This window comes from Fundulus heteroclitus, chromosome 16, assembly GCF_011125445.2.
Source record: "Fundulus heteroclitus isolate FHET01 chromosome 16, MU-UCD_Fhet_4.1, whole genome shotgun sequence".
Classification (NCBI taxonomy): domain Eukaryota; kingdom Metazoa; phylum Chordata; class Actinopteri; order Cyprinodontiformes; family Fundulidae; genus Fundulus; species Fundulus heteroclitus.
This window is the reverse complement of record NC_046376.1, coordinates 20,206,657-20,228,808: the sequence shown is the minus strand read 5'-3', so window position 1 is coordinate 20,228,808 and position 22,152 is coordinate 20,206,657. Positions and strand designations below refer to the sequence as shown.

Genomic DNA, 22,152 nt, shown 5'->3' with positions numbered 1-22,152 from the left:
TAGATTAAAAGTTTGATATCAAACAGCAAGAAAAAAAAGAACATTCACATTAAAGTCTTGTCATATGGACCACTTGAATAATAAGTTAGGAAATCGTTTAAAAAAAATCTTGACAATCCCCAATGTAAATATTTTTACACTTAAGTTGAAACTAAGGCTGGGCGATATGACTTAGAAATAAGATCTCAGATTTATTTTAACCAAATCTGATCAATCAATTTTCTTCCCTTTTGTTTCATAAAAACAAATTGCTGAAATAATTTTTTTTAAATTACTTTTATTTCAATAATATCAATTATGAGCTTTAAAGCATGCCTATAAAACAAGATGGTTGAACCCGTCATAGTTGATGATGAAAATATAACTGGAATATTTGCTGCTAGCTGTATTAGACATTTAAGAACAGGCTTCACTTTACTTGTGTAACTTCACACCAACTTAAAAAATAAGTAAACAAATAACTTAAAATGCCTCATCTTAAGGGGTATTTTGACAATATCTTTTCCTGAACATATATTCAATATTGCGTGCTATTTCCAAAACAATTTCTGCTTTCGGGACTGAAATAGTGCAAAGTTTCATGGAAGCCCAGGGCATTGCTGCAAAAAACAACAAAAAAAAAACAAACATATAAAAGAAAAAAAAAGAAAAAATTACAGTTGGCAGATCAGACTTTAAAGAAAATCGGAAATCACTATAGGCCAATAAGAGCCTAATCGGTGCATCAATAACAACAGTACATGGCCACAAACGTCTTGGAATTTTACCAGCAAGTTTTTACTAGCTTGGCAGAGAAAGTTACTACGTTCCATGCAGCATAAACCACAGAGAGGGGGTAAAAAAACCAACAATGTAAAGTCAGGGGACGAGAACCAAAAAACAAGAGGTCAAACGGAAGATGAAGATAATTACTCAAACATCTTTAGGAGTAACACAGGAAGGGTGTGCGAGTCCAGCATGTCAAAGCACTTCCCCGTTCCAAGAGGGGAAAGAGTTCAAAATGTCGTAATTTACTTCCACGCGCTAAACCGTCATTAAGAAAACAGTTTGCAGACGGTTATTTATAGCTCAAACAAATGTGCACACAAAGCAATCGTTAAAGACAAAGTCATTTCCCCTTCGTGCAGAACACACTCAGACCTCTACCATTAACTCGCGCGAGCCGAGGGGAGCAGCAGACTTCAGCAGGCACCGGCTGCCCTTCATCTTCACTCATTCATAATTCACACCGCCATTTATCACATGCTCGCTGCCACCGAGCGCAGCGACGAGTCCCCCGCAGCCACAGACGGGCTGTGACAGCATGCGAGGCCGTTTGCATGAAGCCAACTGGAAGGGGGAGAGAAGAATTAGGTGTCTAACGCGGAGAGGTGCGGCGGATGGAGTGAGAGGTTACCGCGTTTCTCCTTAAGAGCGAGCCCCATCTGTCAACGTCTGCACAGGCAAAGTGTTTGCGATTGTTGAGGACTGCTGGCATTTTCTGCACCCTTGCTCACAGAGGGGAGAAAAAGCTTAGACGGCATAAGTGACTCGTGAAAGAATTTTATCACCATACCTTCCGCAACTAAACAACTGCTGAACCAGAGGAGAGCTAAATAATAATAACAATAAAAAAAAAGCAATTGCAGTGAGTTTAGCCTCTCTCTTCAATTTTCAGATGCAAATACTTGGCTGTTACTTGCTAGAGTAAAGATAAAAAAGACAAGCTCCTGTTTCTGACGATCTGGATGCCCCAGATTCAGCAGAATCACGTCAATTTGGACCCTTTTCTCTCCGTCGTTGCACCGGTCCTCATGTCTGAAAAGAGCCAACAGACCCTTATCCCATTCGATAGCTGGTTGCTATGGCAGTTACCCTTCGTAGGCCCAGGGTGCACAGAGTGTGTGTGTGTTGCAGGTGAGATGCATAAAAAAGACTTGCATAAGAGAAGTCTTAGGAGGCAACAGTCATTCAAGTCCATCAGTCCACATATAACTGTGTTAGAGCACTTTTCAAAAGGCCCTTTTTCTCCCCTCTTCTTTCACTGACTTTTGTTAGTGTGGAAAATAAATAAATAATACAAACTCTTGAGCTCAAGCTGCATAATGTCCTAGAATTGGGCAGTTTCCATTATTCTCCTCAATTTTAAGCCAACTAGCAAGGGTTGTAATGCTGTTTTATTGCAGCGTGTCATTTTCTCCATTTGATCTTATATTAAAAATGTTATTACATCATGAAACAAAAAAATGGATAACCACTTAAAAGGGTTCTCGGAGAAATAAATCATCTGCAACATAACTTTTACATTAATATGAAAAAATTAGGACGCCACATCAAATATTCTATTATTTGTCAAATGTCCACATATCGATGTCTAACCTGGCCTTTGTCGATGTTCTCTCTGGTATACTGTTGTCTGACCTTCAATTGTTTCCTTAGAAAGTAAAGGTTTTCCCCTTGCACACATCCAAGGAAGGTTAATTGATCTGAGTCCGATTGTAGCTAGTAGCTATTTTCCATGCAGTAAGATTACTTATTTCACATTCTTTTATGATCTCTTTAAATCCCTTACCAGAGTCGTACGTTGTTACGATCGTCTTACTAAAAGCCTCAGGCATGTCTTTCAATTTCACCATGTTGTTGATGCTCTTTTACAGTCATGAGGACACTGAATTAAATATCAGATTTTTATAAACAGGAAAAAAAAAGTCCTTAAAATGCTGAGTATAGATGGGGGCTTCCTAATTTATGAAATGCACAGGTATATCTACCAAGTTCAACTCATCTACAGGTAATTTTTTATCAGTTTTCAAAGCGGTATTTCAGAGCAATGCATGTTGTTTGAGCAAAAAGCATCTCTGTACCACCACAGAATCCAGCGTTTTACAATATGCAGCCAAGATTTGCTGAACAGTGTTCAAAAAGTTAAAAAGTGTTATTAACACATTCTAACATGTTCTTATTCCACCATCCACATTTTTAATCCCATCTTTGGTCATTAAAATAGTCAAGTATTACAAGCATTTATGTTTTTTCCCTCTGAAACAGCAATTTCCCTCTGGGATTATTAAAGTATTTCTGATTCTGATTTCAATATATTTGTTCACTTCAAAAATGTCACAGGAAACTATGACATATTGAAAAATGTTTTTTTTTTGCAAAACAGGCACATCCATCATCCACCCATACCCAGACCTGTGAATTATTAGGCCAATAACCACATTGTCAGTCAACAGCCATTCCTTTTAATTGATTACTGCTTTTTAATAGCCTGTCTGCACCACCCCATCATTTCAACAATGGCTAATAGAGCAGCTAAGATACAAACTTGGAGCATATATTACTCTTCCATTTCATCAGACCACATACTCCAGTGCATAAATGGACTCCATCAATATTTACGAGATGGAAAAAAAAAAAAACTTTACTATCCAAAAAAAAAAAAAAAGTTACTTAGATTCATCACTTAGGACTATGTTTATCAAATCAAATGTTACAGAATGATGTGAACATATTTGCCGTTTCAAAACAAGAATTTTAATGAATTACTGCACAGACCACAAAATCATGGAATATTTATAAGATCTGAGGTTTCTGCAAAATGCATTCTAAATGTTTTTTTAAATAAATTAAGCAGATTTAGGGTTTTACTTTGGAAAAATAAAATAATTTACACATTTTAAATAGTTTAAACGTTCCCTAACATCAACTTATGCTCTCCTATGTTGTAGTAAACAAAAACAAAAAAAGTAAATATTAAAGTTTTACCTAACCAAACTGCCATTACTATTGTTGTTGCACAAGTTACATCTTATTAGAACAGGTCCTACATTAGGCCCTATTTCACAACACCACTCCCTAAGAAGAACCCAAAGACAACATCTTAATATAGCCTGGAAGATGCCAGCGACGCATCCTAGAGGTCACCAACATATCATATCCTTTATTGGCGCACAAATGGATCTTGTTTTGTGTCCCAATCTCCTGGCTAAGTAGGAAATAAAGTGTGTTAAGGTGCACTTTTTGCTGCATGTTTTATGGGCTGTGTCTATTCTAGTTGCTGCACAGAGCAACTTCTTGTCAGACGGTGCTGTTGATATTGGATTCTCATCTGTAACCGGATCATCTCCATATGGATGAAACAGGGGTTTACAGCCTGTGGTTCCAGAGAAAGCTACTCATGCGGCTCTTAGGCCCCTCTGCAGAACCTCTTAGTAACTGAACAAAAACTCTATGGATTGTAGCATAATGTGAGAGCCTTACTTCAGCTGTTCTTTTTTTATGGTTTTATGTTATATTTACATAGAATTTCTATAACAGTATCACAATAAGGGTACATGTTTTTTTTTAAGGCCTTTTAGGTAGAGATGCACTGATTCTTTAGCCTCGTGAGACTATCCTGATCTCGCGAGCTTTCAAGGTTTCACTCGCAGATCAGTCTGGCTACTCTCCGTTAAAGAAAATTTGGAGCCGTTTACCAAACGAACGTCCAATCAGCGTTGGCTTTGAGGCGGGTTGAGGTGTGACGCAACGAGAAGCGCGACAGTTCAGTCTAAAGAACATGGCGGCTTCAGCCGATGAAACTAGCGTTAGCGTGGCTATCGAGCAAGTTTTATCGTAATTACAGAATATTTCTTTGCTGAGCTAACAAGCCTTTACCTGCAGCAGCAAGAGTAGCTTGGCTTGTGGTTGTGTTTTCGTCGTCACTCTGTTACGAGCGACGACGAAGCATGTTGACGAGTACGTCATATGCTTCGTTGATCTGATTGGTTTATTTGGCCCGTCTATCACCAACATAGGCCAATCAGCTAACCAGTATTTTCGCCCCTTCCCAAAATTACTTCAATGGAAGGTTTCCAGATGGATATGCGAAGCAAATCTATCTGGCGGCGTCAGGTTACTGATTCTTTTCATCCCGGCCAATACCGATTGCCGGTTTTATTCAAAGTTTTATCTGCTGATTCTGATTCTTTATTCTAAGGGTTGTAGCAAATAATGGAAACATCTGCTGTATGTTTCTTTGTGGGAGTAGTAGTTCAGAAAACCACTGAAAAATGAAAGCAGCACTGTCTAACTTTTAGCCACTAGGCCTGAAACCTCTGGGTTTAGCGCCTCTGAAGGCCACTGGCAACACTGCACTGTTGTAAAATTAAACAGTCTCCCTCCATGTTTAGGAATCTGATAGCAGACCACTTTGGACCAGCAGATTGAGAAGTCATGAAGATACCTGTGAAGACAAGGCCATATTCACCCCTCTAGATTAAATTCTACATCAGAGAACCAAAATATGTGATCAGGTAAGTTTCCATTTTGTTGTCTAACATCAACATTAGTATGTAGTGTAGCCTGATAGCGTAGCATTTAGCTCCTACAAAACTGAAAAATATAGACTCGGACATATTCTGTACACAACACACAAAAAGATATTTTACAAGTCTAATAATAACGATGCAAGAAGAGAATGGGTCTTGCATCCTGATTGCTCTTTCATCGAACACAAAAGAGCAAATTCTTCTGCATAATCCACTCCTGTTTTTCCTCTGGATCAATCCCTCAGATATACTGTACTTTTCCTCTATTAACTGCCCTCGGCCGTGAAAAACTTTGATGCAAAGAAGAGAAAACTAAAAGCATGTAAGCTTAGCTCTTGTGTTTAAGGGAAGCTCAGACTGCCATAAAGTGGCTATCTAAGTCACATGACCCGATCAGCCACGGATCAGACTCTCTCAAGTTACACAGGCGGCTTTTGAAAAGGGCAACCTGCAAGGAGCATTGATATGTGCCAAGTGCTGTACATTTACCTGAAAAATCATTTAATAAATCTCAAATTAAGCTAATACTTGGGTCAAAACTTACACAGTGCTGCTTTAAGGATATCTAGCCTTTTCCCCATTTATGCATTAAATGGTAAATGGCTGATACTTGCGTAGCACGTTATCAAGTCCAACGACCCCAAAGCAATATACACTACAGTCAGTCATTCACACATTCACATCCCAAAGGTGGTGAGCCATGTTAGTAGCCACAGCTGCCCTGGGGCAGACTGACAGAAGCGAGGCTGCCATACATCGGTGCCACCGGGATTTCTGACCACCGCTAGCAGGCAATGCGGATTAAATGTCTTGCACAAGGGACAGAATGGCTAAGACGGTGTGACGTTTAGATGTGTGACGGCCCGCTGTCCTTCATATTTTAGTGTCTTCTCCAGCACGGCTGATCTAGATGACTGCTTTATCTCTTCCGCATGTCATCAAGTGCAGCCAAAGCCTGTTCATCACCCATCCATTTATGCCAAGTAGGAGGCAACAGGGAAGCGCCTAAAACAAGCAGGACAAGGGTCCTGAGCACTAAGGTTGAGAATCACTGTTCTTAAGTTTATCAGATTTTTAATAACATGGTGGTTTTCAGAAATCTGTTTAACTGATTGAGAATGACTAAAGAAAACACTCTGTATATTTAAGGTTCTTTTAGTGAGGCAACTATCAATTAGCCAGAGCTCTGAATCATCGAATTTCCCCCTTCATTGGCTCTGATGAGTGATTGAGAGGAAAAAAAATGCTGGAAAAAAATTGCTCTTTATCCGGTTCAATAAATACAACCAGAACTCTGGACTCAACATCAGCAACAGCATGTACTTTAATGACAGTTTTTGTTTAGTAAAAATGACATAAAAGTTAGGGATGTCCTATGCCCTTTGACACAAACCAGGATAGTCTTGTAATTCCTTTGTTTTTTGTAAGACTAAAAACTTTTGATGTGTTATGGTCCTCACTAAAAAAAAAACATGGGAACCTAAAGAAAAGCAAAAACTGGTATCGGTCAAGAATATCTGGACTGGTGCATGGGGAAAAAAATTGTACATTCTCAGTCTAACAGTATAAGTTTAGGAGAAGCCTCAGTAAGTCATGTAGAGCATATCTGCATCTTAATGTTTTTAGTATTCCTAATCATCTAATCTTTGGTCAGACAATCATTACACCCGCTCAGTACGAGTCCTCTGTTGCTCACAGGTCTGAAGCAGCAAACATTACACCTGCGAAGCAATTTGTCTTAACGCATCCAGGTTTAATAACCCAGTCAAGTTCGTGTGTGACACAGCAGATAATCCTTATGATCCCAGGAATGAAACTTCAGCTCTTCCCTACATCCTGGCCTTTTAGTAACCTTCCCACACTGGCCCCTTTGATTGCAGAACGCCACAGTGATTCGTGATGCCCTGCACCCTTGTTCGGATAAATGCTCCTGAATTTCTGTCAGCCACAGTTTCATGCCTTGCTGAAGTATAACGCACAGTACCGTGTAACATGGCGCAGTGCGGTGGGATGACATTACTTTCTGGGTAAAGCTGTAATCCACCATGCAGAACCAAGATGTTGTACCTGGGGCTCGGTCACTGCAAATGTAATATCACAGCTTAGAGCCTGGCAGCATCTCTCCCTTCCCCGACTGCCTCTGTGTAGATCTGTGGAGTCGCATCCTGCTCTGAGACTTGAGGGAACACAAGTATGAGTGAATCTACTTAACGCTCATTCATTTTACAAAACGCCATCACAGCTGCCGCCACATCGCCGCCACACTTTGTCTCCATGTCTACTTCTCTAACCAACAAGCCTCTCCGCTTAGTGCAGTTCATCAACGCCTCCCGTCTGTCTACAAGAGGAATGTGTGTGTACACTCATGTGGTTTTCAGGACCCTGCATATTTAGGAATTTGATTGACACCATAGAGAAAGGACAGCAGAGTATACTGTATATTGAGGCAATAAAGCCAAACTGTTTAACCTTTGTCAAGGGCAGCAATATGTAGGCAGAGCACGGGCAAAAAAAAACAGTAAATGGTGTCCTGGGAGTAGCCAGATGCAGGAGCTTAAATTTATATAGCCTTATTTTACCCAGGAGCTTACTGCCAAGGTCCTGGCAGATGAAAACACTGCACCTTAGTTCAAACATCTATTGGACCAAAAACCCGTCTCTGCCAAAAGAAGTCAAAGACTAATGTTACGATCATTTTTTTTTGGCCACGGCTTCTTTGAGTACAGTTGGCATTGGAAGGATATCACCTCTGACTTTAAGAGCTCTTCTAATGACTTTGCCATGAAAATCACTTCAGTGCTAGTTGCATGGCTAAATAAAAGTTATGTAGAGGTTAAATAGAACCTGCCAGATAACTATAATATCCCAAAAAGCAACAGATCACGCCACAATCTAAAGAAATGTGATCAGGTTGATTTAGATGGCTTCTATTTGGATAAAAAAAATCTAATTACTGCAAAGCTGGATTTTTTTTATTTACTCAGGTTGCATTTGTTTCATATTATACTTTTCTTTGATAATGTGAGACATTCAAGAGTGACCCCCCCTCCCCGATAGTATAAAAGGTATACTCAGCTTTCAGAAAGTTAGTTTCAAAACCAAAATTTTCCCATCGTAGCATTCTTACATAGGGATGGGCATCGTTAAGGATTTATCGATACTACTACTCTTAGCGATAGTCCTTATTGATTTATCGGTACCTTTAAGATACTTCTTTAATCAAACAAAAGGGTAAAAAATTTTAAATAAATAAATAAATAAATAAATCATGATCACTGACTGGTTTATTTAAAAAAATATTTGGAACAAAATCAAACAATGTAAAAGTATAAAATAGATTTTTATAGAAATAGAGCAATAAAAACATTATATAAATAACTTTATATATAAAAAAGGCTAAAACACTAAATCTTGCAAAAAAAATTGTTGTCCGAGTGAGAAATATCTACATTGACAAGACAAAATTATTCAAAACACTAAATATGCTCAAAACAAAAAAGGAACTCTAAAATAATTTCAAGTATTAGATAATATGTTTATGAGAATACAAAATATATTTATTAAAAAAATGTATATTATCAATTTTAACTAGAAGATAGTGGCACCCACAGTGCATGAGCTGAATAAATGAGAGGCGTTGTTACAGGGAGGGATCCATTTAAGTGCAGCAGTTTCAAAGAAAAAAAAATACCATTACCCGTTAAAGATTTATAATATATTTACATCCCACTTTGTAAACTGGTGAAAGCTTTTCTCATCATGACTCATTTTCAATGGGAAACAGACTTCAAGCTGAGTTTGCTGCCGCAGCACGGCAACGCTGACTGACTGTCAGAGCTCTCAAAGCGGGAGAGGCTCACAGCTGATGGTTCGCCGAAGAGACAGTAAACTCAGAACAATTGGTGCTTTTACTTGTTGCCAAAGTCTCAAACAACATAAAAAAAACCACTAGATCCATTGCTTGTCACTTTTGAATAAAAAAAGTCACTAGAGCGGTCTGCAAAGTTGTTAAATTGGCACTTGCAGTTTGGCCTGTTTAAAAGAAAGGTACAGCACTTTTCCTGCACTGAGCTCTTCAGAAACTGGGGTGTTTTTTTACCCAAGGTTATTATACAGTGATATTATTCAGTTCTAGAAACAAAAGATTTTAAATTCAGAGCTGTGCTTCACATTAGCACTGTCTGCATATCCACCATTTACTCCTTTAACTATGGATGGGGCCCTTTGACCAATGGAAAGAATTGGACTTGCATTGTGTGGGGGACTTAAACATCCGGGATGTGTTTGGATCGTTCCAGAGATACGGACTGATTAGCCCAGACTTCTTTAAATACCTACAATTCATAAATTTCGTAAGAACCCATTGTGACAATTTTGAAACCGTGACACCGGATACACTAGATGCAGTGTCTCAAGAGACTGAATAACTGAAAACAATGCAATCTCATTTATCTATCATGTATTACAAGAACTTAGTCAAGTAAATACGGGCAGTGTAGAGTTAGCTTTGAAAAGGGAATTGGAGATGGGAATAACAGATGAAATTTGGGGAAAAGGCTTAATTCCAAACAATGTAACGTTTTTCATTTACATTTTTTCTTCAGGTCAGACAAGCCTAATAAGAAAAGTGCAAACTCAACATTGCTAAATGATAAGTTTAGAATTTGAACTGATGGTAGATGCTAACCTAGATTTAATAAAGAGTGTTGTGTGCATTTTGTAAACAACATCTTAGGATTTTTTTTAAACTTTATGGAATACAAATCCAACTAAAGTCATTCTCAATCAATAAAAGTTTAGCTGTGTATGGCTAAATACAACTCCATCCAATAAATATATGACAAAATGTTTTTCTCTTGAATATGCAAAATCCCCTAAAAAGCATTTCTCTACAACATATTTAGTTGACTAAATTTGTACCCAAGTTGTAATATTTAGTTTGTTAAAACTGAAATAACAGATTATTAAAATGAGTCCAAATGCTATTATTAAAAGGTTAATTAAAATACTTAAATACAAAATTAACACTGGAGTCAAAGAGAAAACCAGCAAACTCCACTCAGAAAACACCCCGCCAAGATTCAAACACCAAACCTTCTTCCTGCAAGGAAACAGTATAAAATATGCTTTCCTTAATAAGAAGCAAACAGAGTTTCTAGAGGGTATAAAATGACTGAAGGTGTTTCTTCTACAAACTCACCAACAATCCAGGTTTTTTTATTTGAGCTATGTGGGCAGCTGGCCAGGACAATATTAGAAAGGGGGCACCAAATAAAAAATGAACATAGACGTTTTCAGTCGGCTGTAGCCTGAACAAGTTCCCCATTGCTTTTATGCTTATGCAGTCTTAGACTTAGACAAACTTTATTGTCACGGTGCAGTAGAACACCAAAGGGTTCAGTAGTTGTCCCTTGCTTGCTGTTGAGTATAGGAAGACTAGCTTATGTGGCTTTAGCGGGAATTCGCTGTATTTATTCCACCCCAGGATGTCATTTGTTACCTTTTAATTGGCTAGCAGAAAGAGGGGGCTCGCCCGGGGTGTCACTGATGAAAGAACCACCACCGCTCATTAGTGTTGCGCCGATGCCATTTTTTGGCCCCGATACCGATACCTGGCTGTGCAGTATTGGCCGATACCGATACCATCTGTTTGAAATTGATGTGCGTGTGTGTATGAAGAACTGCATACTACTTAGGGTAGTAGAACTTTTTATTGCCTACCTGGAATGGGTGACAATAGCTGAATAAACGTTTGGCTCTCAAAGGCCAAAATAGTGCAACATTGGTAAAATTATAACATGTATAATAGTAGTGCAACAGTAAGACAGTAAGATTACATTAATAATTGAATAATCTCTTTTAAACCCTGAGTTTTGGCTCTCAAATGCCAAAATAGTGCAACTTTAATGAACTTATATAACATGTATAATACTAGTCGGGAGAGAGAGGGCTGCGTTCAAGTGACATCCAAACATCAAAATGGTATCGGTGCCCTATTTGTTGGTACTCGCCGATACCGACACCCCCATTTTAGTGCTGGATCGGGACCCCGTCCGATACTGGTATCGGTGCAACACTACCGCTCATCATGACTGACATGTTTCTGCAGAACCATTACAGAAAGGTTTACCAAGCATCACTTGAAAATCTTTCAAAAAACAATTAGGAACCATCTCATTAAGCACAGGAACCACATTGGTAGGAAAACCCTTTTCTCCTATTAACATGAAACGACACAGCAAACCTTTTAAAACTGATCCGCTAAGAGCATTTTTGAACAAAGCTCAAGTTGGGGGAGGAAAATGGTTACACGGGAATCCAGGCTCAATTCCTTTCACCCAGCAGCCTTTTCTACAAACCATCAGCCTGACAGAATAGGTCGCGGCTACATAAGGAATAAAATACTTCGCCATAGCTTAACTGGCCTCATTTGCAGCGATCAAGGTCGAATGTAACAGCCGTCGCAGCGAGCTTCCAGCATGTATTGTAACATTTGCAAACTGACAGCACAGCCCATAGTGGGACAGCATTCAGTGGATGTGTGAAAGCGAGCATCTGCATGTGAATCTCCCAGTTTTCTTGAATAACCAGAGGTTATTACAATAAAACAGAGGGCACGACTTGCGTCACCTAACGCATTGTTTGCATTATTTGCAACCGGTGTCACCATTTATCAGGCCTTGTCCAGAAGGTTTAGAAGGGAGAAAAACTTAGCGTCCTATACGAAAACCGTCTTCTACAGCATTTATCACCCTCTGCCGTGGCTTCTGTTCTTTGATTTCGGACACGAAACGCTTTCTCCTGCTTTACTCCCTTGTTGCCTCGTCATAAATAAGCAGAGTCATGACAGTCTCATTATAGGCAATCAATATCATTTCCAGTGATAAAAAATGTTTGGCTGGGCGGCCGTCCGCTGCGTTCGGGGGTCAGAATAACACTGGGTTATAGCGTGGGGAGAATTACTAACATTAATCACTTTAGCCAATGAGATTATCCGGTCTTCCTTAATTAGAAATACCCCCTCAGGCCAAAAATAGAAGAGAGGGGTGTGAGAGGAGGTGAAACAGCTGTCCGGCAAGCTTTACTGGGCTGAAGGAAAAGATCGCATACTATGAGACTGCATGGTTACTGAAGATTCTGCCCAATAATTATGCAAATGAGCCGTCACAAGTTCCAATGAATCAAAGCCTTCTGAAGATCCTCAAAGCAGAGTGAGCCTTCTTCTGGTTTAATTAATTCCTCCCAACTTCAAGCAACAGCCTGGACGCTCCGCAACATTCATCCCAAACAGCACAACTCCCAGAACAGCACAGAAATGTGTTGAAACGTCTTGGAACAGAGGACTAAATGGGCACAGAAGAAACAGCTCAACCTGGACTAGTTTTGCATCTGAACCAAAGGGCTTTGACAGTTTTCAAAACAGACACAGTGTCTGCAGGGTGAAGCCAAGCAAGAAGTCTCCCTTTTTTTTTTTTTGTAAGACAGCAGCAGCTGCCATGTGTGGAAAAGGTTGTGGCATGATTTGACAACTGGAAAGGCTATACGCCTCCACAGAGAGAGAGAGAGAGAAAAGAAAAAAAACTTGCCAGGATTGTCTGAAGCTAGTCATGCTGGATTTAACGTCATATCCATCTAAACTTTCTAAACCGGTCATTATAGATACTGATTTGTAAAGTTTTCATGGAATAAAGCCAAAATTACCCTGATGGTGAGAATCTTATATCATGACGCACAATCAGCCAACAGACCAGAAACAACGGTTGCTTGAAAGAAAAAGAAAAAAAAGAGAACAATGTTGACTCTTATCTGTAGCATAATACAGTTAATCTGACATTTCCTCCAGGGGGTAACATTAACCAGGAGCCATTACTCTGCATTTAGCACAAAGGGAAAAAACAGACGGGCAGTTTCCAAAGGAAATTGAAGTAAACATAGCTGACTTTTCCAGAGAGAAACACACACACACACACACATCAATTACACAAAAAATACACTTCAGATGAGAGAAATACTCACAATGAGTATGTAGACAATTTCTATAGGTTTTACAAGAGGGTCATTTTACAGTAAGGTTCACGTATAGCATGACCTCGTTGCTATTAACCTAAAACAAATACATCCATCTGAAGCTAGAATAATGCCATATTACTGTTGTAATAATGTTAACTCTCCCATTTAGTTATTATTTGGATTGAGATATATGGACTTGAAACAAAAGCAGACCACAAACCCATTAGATCTGCTAGTAATTTAGTATCAGTTCCAACTAAGACCAGCAGAATAAGCTGTTATTAGCTTGTTAATCATACATATTTGCTAAAAGAATCCAGCCCGCTGTCGCCTGCTTAACAGACGTCCAATGAATAGCTTGCCAACTGCAGTTTTAAACCAGCATCGAGTTAATAACGTCAGTGTTTTTGTTTTTGCGACCAGAAATATTACCAAACAGCTTTCCGCTAACCAACGGGGAAAAATACTGTAGTAAACTTCTTTCAGCCAGCTGACCAGGAGTGCTCAGCAACAGGTAGGGGAGGAGAGGTACTGCATCACTCCAGTTAAATAGTTACATTTCTACTCGTTCCGAAACTTTCTCTAGTATCTCATTAGAAAGAGAAACTGGAATGTTATTTTAATGTTGTGAAATAAAACTTTTCAAACTTTGGTAAAAACATGAACTAGCCCATGCCTACACTCAAAGTAATCAAAATACATTAAAAACAACACTCTGTTTTAGGCTAATAAAACTTTTAATATGATTGTTGCATGAAGAAAATGCAGCAATGATCCGTTTAATGGGATCTTTAAAAGTTAGTTCGCAAATTTTCTTACCCAATGGTTATCTTTTCAGTTTGCTGGACTCCACAACCATTTTCAGCATAAATAAACTCTGAGACGGGCAACAAGAAACATGAGCCTGTTTCATTTTGCCCGGTTTAAAACAGATGTAATAATACCTAAAAATAACAACAAAAAACATGAGATTTGATCCTCAGAAGGCTTTCGTGAATCATCAGCCACGTAAAACTATTTTACAACACGGAATCGTCAATTACATTTTTAACAGTTTCTATTTTGCTGAGCTAGCTTTCGTACCACCTGCACTCTATAAATAAAAACACAATACCATCACTTCCTGAACGACAGGCCTCAGGTCAGAGCTGATAGGGTAACAGGACGCAGCTGTAACCTTCAAATTTACCAAAATCTGGTTAACCTTTTTACAACGCGCATGGGAAAAAAAAAAAAAAAAAACATAAACGTTCTTTTAGTCTGGAGTAACTGAAGTCAGTGACATAACACACTAAAAAAAACAAGGACATCAAGAATAAGGCCTAACATGTAGAGGCAGCTACGCAGAGATCCCTATCTCTGACACAACTGTTTTGCAGAGGTAGGCTACAAGGACCACAGGCCAGCTGGGACGCTGCGACGGTACCCCGAGCGATTTTACACAGACCGAGCCAGACAGCGCGGGGATTTTTACAGCACTGGCGAACAACCGCGTCCTGACGGCCAGTTTTCTCACTGGCACGGAAAACCTACAGGGAGTGAATAAATCTTCAGACGGAAGCTAAATAAATGATGAAGGCACAAGAAGAAGAAGTCAGGAATAAAAAGGAAGAGACAGGCGAGGAGGAGGAGGAGGAGGGGGTGAATATACTACAGGTAACACATTAATCCTTAAAAGGAAAAAAAAAAAAAAGGAGCTAGATCAAGGGTGAAAGTGACTAATCTGAGAGTTGGAGGGGGGGGGGGGGGGTAGAGAGAAAGAGAACACATTCATAAATCACTGCTGCTCTCTAGAAAACAATATCCAGTTCACTCAGTCGGGTTCCTTCCCATGAAATTAAAATGACTCCAAGGGTAATGCATACCGTCTGCAAAGATTCAAGTGGTTAGTTAGGTAAATTGATAATTTATGAGTCCCGAATCGTTAATGTGCACGCGCGAATTGCTAATATGTGTGAATTGCAGGTTCCTTGTAATTCCTACAGAAAATGTAGTCACAGCAGTGAAACGAAAACGATCACGGACACCAATTTAAAAAAAAAAAAGGGGGCTAATGAAGACCATCTGAAACACCTTCCGTCAGACGCCGTCACTTCCCTCGCGATTAAGCGATAATGGATCACCGAGCTCTAAAAGGATGAAAAGAGCCATTAAGCCCCCCCATTTAGTAACACTAAGGTGATTTGCATAGATGTATAAAATAATAAAAAAAGCCTGCAGTCAAGGAGCTTGGAGGTGGAAGAAAGGACAAAAAAAAAAGGTAGACGGTAAGGATGAGACTGCGGGGAGAAAAAAAATCTCCGTTAGGAAAAGGAGTAGCTTCAAAAGCGATCCTTCAGGGTCACGGAGAGGTTAAAAGAACGGGACGCTCCGAGGACGTCTGAAAGAGAACGTAATTGAGCGAGAGAACAAAGAGTGAGCTGAGAGGGAGGGAGGGAAAGATGGCGTCTGAATGCGATACAGGCACATAGTCTAAACATCACAGAAGGAGCAGATAAACTCAAACCCTCGCCGGCAGATCAGCACATAGGAACAAAAACGTGATGCCTAACCTTGCTAGAGCATTGGAAAATGCTAATTTCCCGCCGTCACCGCTTCAATATGACAACAGCACAGTGTTGTAGTCAAGTCACTATGCCTCAAGTCCGAGTCCAGGTTTGAGTCTCCAGTGTCCAGTCCGAGTCAAGTCCAAGTCATTAAAAAAAATCTGAGTCGAGTCCGAGTCGAGTCACTATTGATCCAAGTTGAGTCCTTATTGATCAAGTTGTGTCCAAGTTCCACACTAAAGTAAGCATAGCCTACATGTTTTTAAACTAAAAAAAAAAAATCCACACTCCACCACATTGCACTAATAATTTAGATATTAAAATCATACACCAAATAATATTCTAATGACATATTAAAATTATAGCCTAATGATATAAAAAAAATTGGAGTCTTTTTCTCAATTTCCAAGTCAGAATGATTTGAATGTAGGAGTCCGAGTCCAAGTTCGAGTCATCATCATCGTCATTTCAGCTTTTAACTTTTTGCTCTCTCTCTTTTTCTTCATAGTAGGTACACCTGGTCTGGCGTTCTGTTAACTGTGACATCATCCAGAGAAGACGGCTCACCCGCTATTACCATCTAATGTAGAACAGATTACTAGATCAATGTGTGCTTCTGTGCTTTTTTGTTTCTCTTGTTGTGTCTCTGTTCTGTCTTCTCTAACCCCCAGTCGGTCGAGGCAGATGACCGTTCATACTGAGCCCGGTTCTGCCGGAGGTTTTTCCTTCCCGTTAATGGGTGGTTTTTCTTCCCACTGTCGCTTCATGCTTGCTCAGTATGAGGGATTGCACCAAAGCCATGTACAATGCAGATGACTCTTCCTGTGGCTCTACGCTTCCCCAGGAGTGAATGCTGCTTGTCGGGACTTTGATGCAATCAACTGGTTTCCTTATATAGGACATTTTTGACCAATCTGTATAATCTGACCCAATCTGTATAATATGATTGAACTTGACTTTGTAAAGTGCCTTGAGATGACATGTTTCATGATTTGGCGCTATATAAATAAAATTGAATTGAATTGAATTGAATCAGAGCTCAAGTCCAAGTCAAGTCACGAGTCTCTAAATTTAGCTAATGACTCGGACTCAAGTTCGAGTCTCGGACTCCAGTACTACAACACTGCAACAGCAGCTATTAAGCTTATTCTTTTGGTAATCTAGTTTTGTTCCTGCTAAAAAAACAGTGACAGCCAATTCAGTGAAAAAAAAACAACAACAACTAACCTTTGAGTTGATCAGCCACCACACTCTGTCCTATCTTCTCGTTGACCTGCCCGTCCTCGTACTGGTACCGGTCGTCCAGGAAGTCGAAGGTGGCTTGCGAGAGGTGGACCTTCCCGGCCACGCCCAGCTGCTCCATCAGGTTGGCCAGGTTGACGTCGTTCGACCAGACGTCGAACTTGAAGCGCTTCATCCCCAGGATCCCACACAGTATGGTGCCGGTGTGGACGCCCACCCTCATGTTCACCATCTCCCTCTTCTCCTGGCAGAACTGCTCGATGGCCTGGATCATGCCCAGGCCCATCTCCACGCAGCAGTAGGCGTGGTCCGGTCTCGGTTCCGGACAGCCGGCCACGCAGTAGTAACAGTCCCCCAGAGTGCTGATCTTCTCGCAGCCGGTGATCTCGCAGAGTCTGTCGAAGCGTCCGAACAAGTCGTTGAGAAGCCCGACGAGGGCATGGGCCGATTTGTTGGCGGACATTTTGGTGAAGCCCACGATGTCGGCGAAGAGGATGCTGACGGGCTCCATTCGTTTCATGTTGAAGGGTCTGAAGATGATCTGCCCTCTGGGGATTGACGTCTTCTTGCGCTTGTTGTTCTTCGGGCTGGATATGGCCGCCGCCGCGCCGCCGGTGGAGTAACGCTTGCCGCAGTTGTCGCCGATCTCCTCGTCGCCTTGCTTCATCAGGTCGTCCGCCACGATGCGCGGCATGACCGAGTGGATCATCCTCTCCTTCAGGGCCTTCTCCACCTCCAGGTCTTTCCCGTGCATGATGGCCTGTCCGACTTTGAGGAAGGTGCTGCGCGAGCGCACCTCGGACATGACGAACAGGTGGATGCCGATGGCGTGGGCGCAGAGGTGAAGCAGAGCTTTGGCCGGACCCAGCCAACTGAACATCTCCAGCTCCGGGGAAAAGGCCCAGCTCCGGCTCTCTCCCGTCTGGGTCGGCAGCAAACAGCCCAAGGTCTCAAACAAGACGGAGTAGAGCAACCCGAGCATGAGAGACGCGTAAAGACGAACATGCAGAACACTGTACAGCAACAGGAGAACCTCGATGCAGAGGGAGAAAGTGCCCACAGGAGAAAGGCAAGGGAACTCATCAATGCCCCCAACTGACTTGTCATTGGATATATTGTGTGCGGACTCTACGCCACCGATTCCCTCCGTGTCAAACTCAGGTGACCTGTCGTCCAGGTCCCTGAATCCTAACGTCTGGATCTGAGGGGCCAGGGTCAATACGAAGGTTGCCAAGATAAGCAGCAGGGACGCCTGGTTGTAGCAGCGAGAGTAAAGCCTGGTGAACGTCAGCAGGAAGAGAAGAAGGCAGAAGACGAGGAAGGAAACGGCGGGGGGGAGGAAAACCGCCGCGTCACAGCGGGACGGATGGGCGGCGAAATACAACCCCCAGAGGAGACCGGCGGCCGCCAGATAAAAGAGCACGTAGCGGAAGCGCCGGCGGGTCTGAGGGAAGCACCGCTCCCTGCAGGCCTCCTCCAGGATGGAGGAGTCGAACTTCGGGTCCCAGAAGTGACCCGCCGACCTCTCGAACAGCTGGGGCGTCCCCTTGTGCGCGCGGAAACTCTTCGCCACGGTTCTCCTCAGGCCGGACTCCCCCGAGCTGCAGCTGGACGAGATGCTGTACTTGCAGTGCTTGGTGCCCCCGATTAGGCCCCCGCCGATCGAGCCCAGAGGCCCTCCGCCGTGCCTGTGTTTGCCGCCGCCGCTGCCGATTCGCACCGCGACGCCTCCATCGCCGCTGGAGTCGCAGCTCACCTCTGTGTTGTGCGGCAGCAGTTTCTGATGCTGGGGAGATGCCATCATGTCGCTCTTATTGCTCTACGTCCAAAAAAAAAAAAAAAACTAACACTATTGGAAGGCACAGTTAATCATGAGAACTATCAACACAAGTAAGGCAAAGCATGTAGACGATTTCAGGGCTCTGGCTGAAGCAATACCAGACCATTCAAAGTTTCTGAGCAGTTCATCATTGCCCCCCTCTTGACGTCAGTCCCCGCATTCCTCTACATTCCCCGTCTGTTTAGACGCACTTGAGACTGCAAGGTTCCCTCGATGCCTGCTCCGTTCCAGTCCGGGCAGCCCACAGCTTGCTCCAGTCATCGGAAAATGTTACACAAAAAAAAAAAAAAAACGTAAATCTATCCCAAAAGGTAAAGCTTGGGAGAGGGGAAATTGGTTTAGAACGCTATGAAATCACGTTTTGAGTTTTTTCCCCCCTCAGAACTTGCTTTTGTCAACATAGTGAGTAGTTTTAATGCCAGGTCCACATTCAGTCTTAACCCCCACACTCCCTCCCTGAAGTTAATACTTCCTGCACCGCAGCAGTTTACAAGACCGGGCAAAACTTCATGCACAGTAACTCACAGCCGCAGATTTTCGTAGTGTTGTTAAATAAAGGGGCCGTTTTTCCCACGTCTGAGGCGGCTTGAGCGCAGAGAAACACCTTTTTTATGCCACATGCTTATTTTTTTATATATTTTTTTTTTTGCTGCAGGGCCTAATCCCAAATATTCTCACACACGGAGCCCCGTGTTTTCCTGACTCCCCGCTCCGGTGTCTCCACCGCTGCTCCGTCTATAAAACTCACAAGGTGTGGGTGGTGGGGGATCCTGCGCAAGCCGTTCTTCGCAAGAGAGGTCCACGCGCGTGCGGGAAAACACCCAATGGGAACGCTGGGCTTTATTGCAAAAGCGTGTCCGTGGGGGACTCCTGCCCAAACACGCCGCTTGAGGACATCCGCGGAGCACTTTTTAGCTCAACGTCGCTGCTTCGGCACATTTCCCACCATGTCACCAGTCCACCGTGTCAGAAGAAGAACAAAAATCTCCACATATATATATAGTCCAAACGTCCGGACCGCAGGGAGTCCACCTGGCAAAGCCGCGAGGAGGAAGATGAACTGAAGCACTGTTTCCTTTTGTCTGAAGTTTGCCTGCAAAAGCTGGGTCACCCTATGCGATCGCAGGAATGAGAAGCCCGCAGAGACCGAGTCGAGCTAATTAAAAAGCCCCCCTCCTCACCTCCTGCTCCACGCTCCACGTCCCCCTCCCACACCTCAGCCCCACAGGTTAAAAAGCAAGAGCCCCGCCTTGATCCAACCACTTTAATTGAATCTGACTGGATCATGCAGCGGGGACGGTGGTTTTTCTTCCTTTCTCCATACAGCTTAAAAAATTCCACTTTAACCCAAAACTAAACAAAAAAAAAAAAAAAATGATACCGGAGCTCTTTTTTCCCCCCATTGAATCCCTCTGTAGAGTCCACATAGCGACGGGAAGATCTCCTCTCCGGGTTTTATCTGGCCGCATTTGACATGATGGAGCAGCTGAGGCGACTGTGCGGCGGGCAGATCACAGGGGCAACAGCCGCCACCATCTTCACAGCGCTGACAGCCGCGGTCGCGCGGAGCTATGGCGCGCGCGCACACACGCGAGAGAGAGAGAAAGAGAGAGAGAGAGAGAGAGAGAGAATTTACCTCAGGAGGACACAAAAACCACTTCCGCTTTTACCCTTAACAATAAGTCGGCCATCTGTGCACACGAGTACCTCATTTCCGATTATTTCATTTTACAAAACATTTTAATCAGTATTTTTTAACTCTTTTGATTAAGAACGTTAACATTTCTGTTCGGTGGTGGTGATTTTTTAGATTCCTTTGAGAATGACAATCAAAGAACTCCATAATATATTTAATATGAGAGGAAATTTATGCATGGTTTTGTAAATGTCATGGCTTTTTATTCAGCCCTCATGAATCACCACTTATAAACCCACGTTTTGCTGCAACTGCAGGTGCAGATCATTTTTGGAAAGCTAAAAGCTTTCCTGAAATTTCTTTCAAACCCTGTCAGATTGGATAAAAAGCGTGAATATAACATAGCTCGGTGGGATGCTCAAAGCTTGTTTTACAACCTAAAACACTTTAAATGTCCTGCATGGTCTCAGATGTCTACCAGCCATTCACAGAATGACTGGATTTATACTGAGATTGGACACTCATCGCTATTTAGATTAATTCTGAATGCAACACTTTATTGTGTAAAAATGCATGCACTACTATTTCCATCACAAGTCAGAACGCTGCTCAGACTCACAGAACCAGCACCGTTTCTTTTACAAGGAGTGAGAAAGACATTTAACCAGACAGTGGTGGGGAACTTCCCTTTAGTAAGTTATCTGTCTGGTGAGAACAGACTGTACTGTCTCCAGTTCCTGCTGCACCCAGCCTTATGGTAAATGGACTGAACCTTTATAGAGCTTTTCCAGTCATACTGACCACTCAAAGCACTGTACACTAGAGCCAATCAACATTTGTACACCGATACAAAGACTGGTAGGCAAGCAACTTGGGGTTAATTGCCTTGCCCACATGTGACAAGGGGAAGCTGGACTTGAACTCACAACCTTCGCCTAGAAGACTACTCAACCCTTCAAGCCACAGTCGCCCATGCAAATTAACTCTGGACTACTTGCTACAGGTTGTACTAGATTTTATTTAGATGTAGCAGAGTGGTGAATATAATTGTACGTCATATATATATATATATTTTTTTACTAATCAATTTCAGACCTTTTTATTTCACAGTTATCAGCTACTCCATATGGCTCTACGGTGGCAAAGTACATTCAGAACGATCAGAGCATTTAATATGTTGTCATGCTTGCAAAACACCAGTTCTGACAACTGACATATTACCTAATGGTTATTAATAATTATGTAATGATCTTAGACCGGATCAAAACCAGTTATTTCTATAGGCTGCCGCAGTTTCTCATGACCTATAGCTAGTTCCAATAACTGATTGCTGCTGCTATTTGTCATTAAATGTTATTTGTTTTATTTTTAATTCATTTTTCATGCTTTGAACAATCAGCAGAAGTTGGTGGTCCGTGTTGGGTACACAACAAGTACCCGACCTAAAATAAAATAAAAACCTTCATTATGCACGTTAAACAGGTTTATTGTGAAAAGGTCTAACTTCCGGTCTTGCTAACCCCCATCGGCTTGATGGTCCTGTTTGTTGTGTTTTATTGGCGTCCACACAGGCAGGGAAAAAAAGAG

At 41.9% G+C, this 22,152-nt stretch overlaps 1 protein-coding gene across 1 annotated transcript in view; it reads right to left on the bottom strand.

The window, feature by feature from the left end:
• LOC105924908 (adenylate cyclase type 9) overlaps window positions 1-20,509 on the bottom strand; it is a 74,466-nt gene extending 53,957 nt beyond the window's left edge. The window contains exon 1 of the mRNA XM_012860685.3: window positions 17,075-20,509. Within this exon, the coding sequence (XP_012716139.2) occupies window positions 17,075-18,893 (1,819 nt within the window). The 5' untranslated portion in view covers window positions 18,894-20,509. The remainder of the gene's footprint in view (window positions 1-17,074) is intronic.
• Window positions 20,510-22,152: the final 1,643 nt, after the last annotated feature.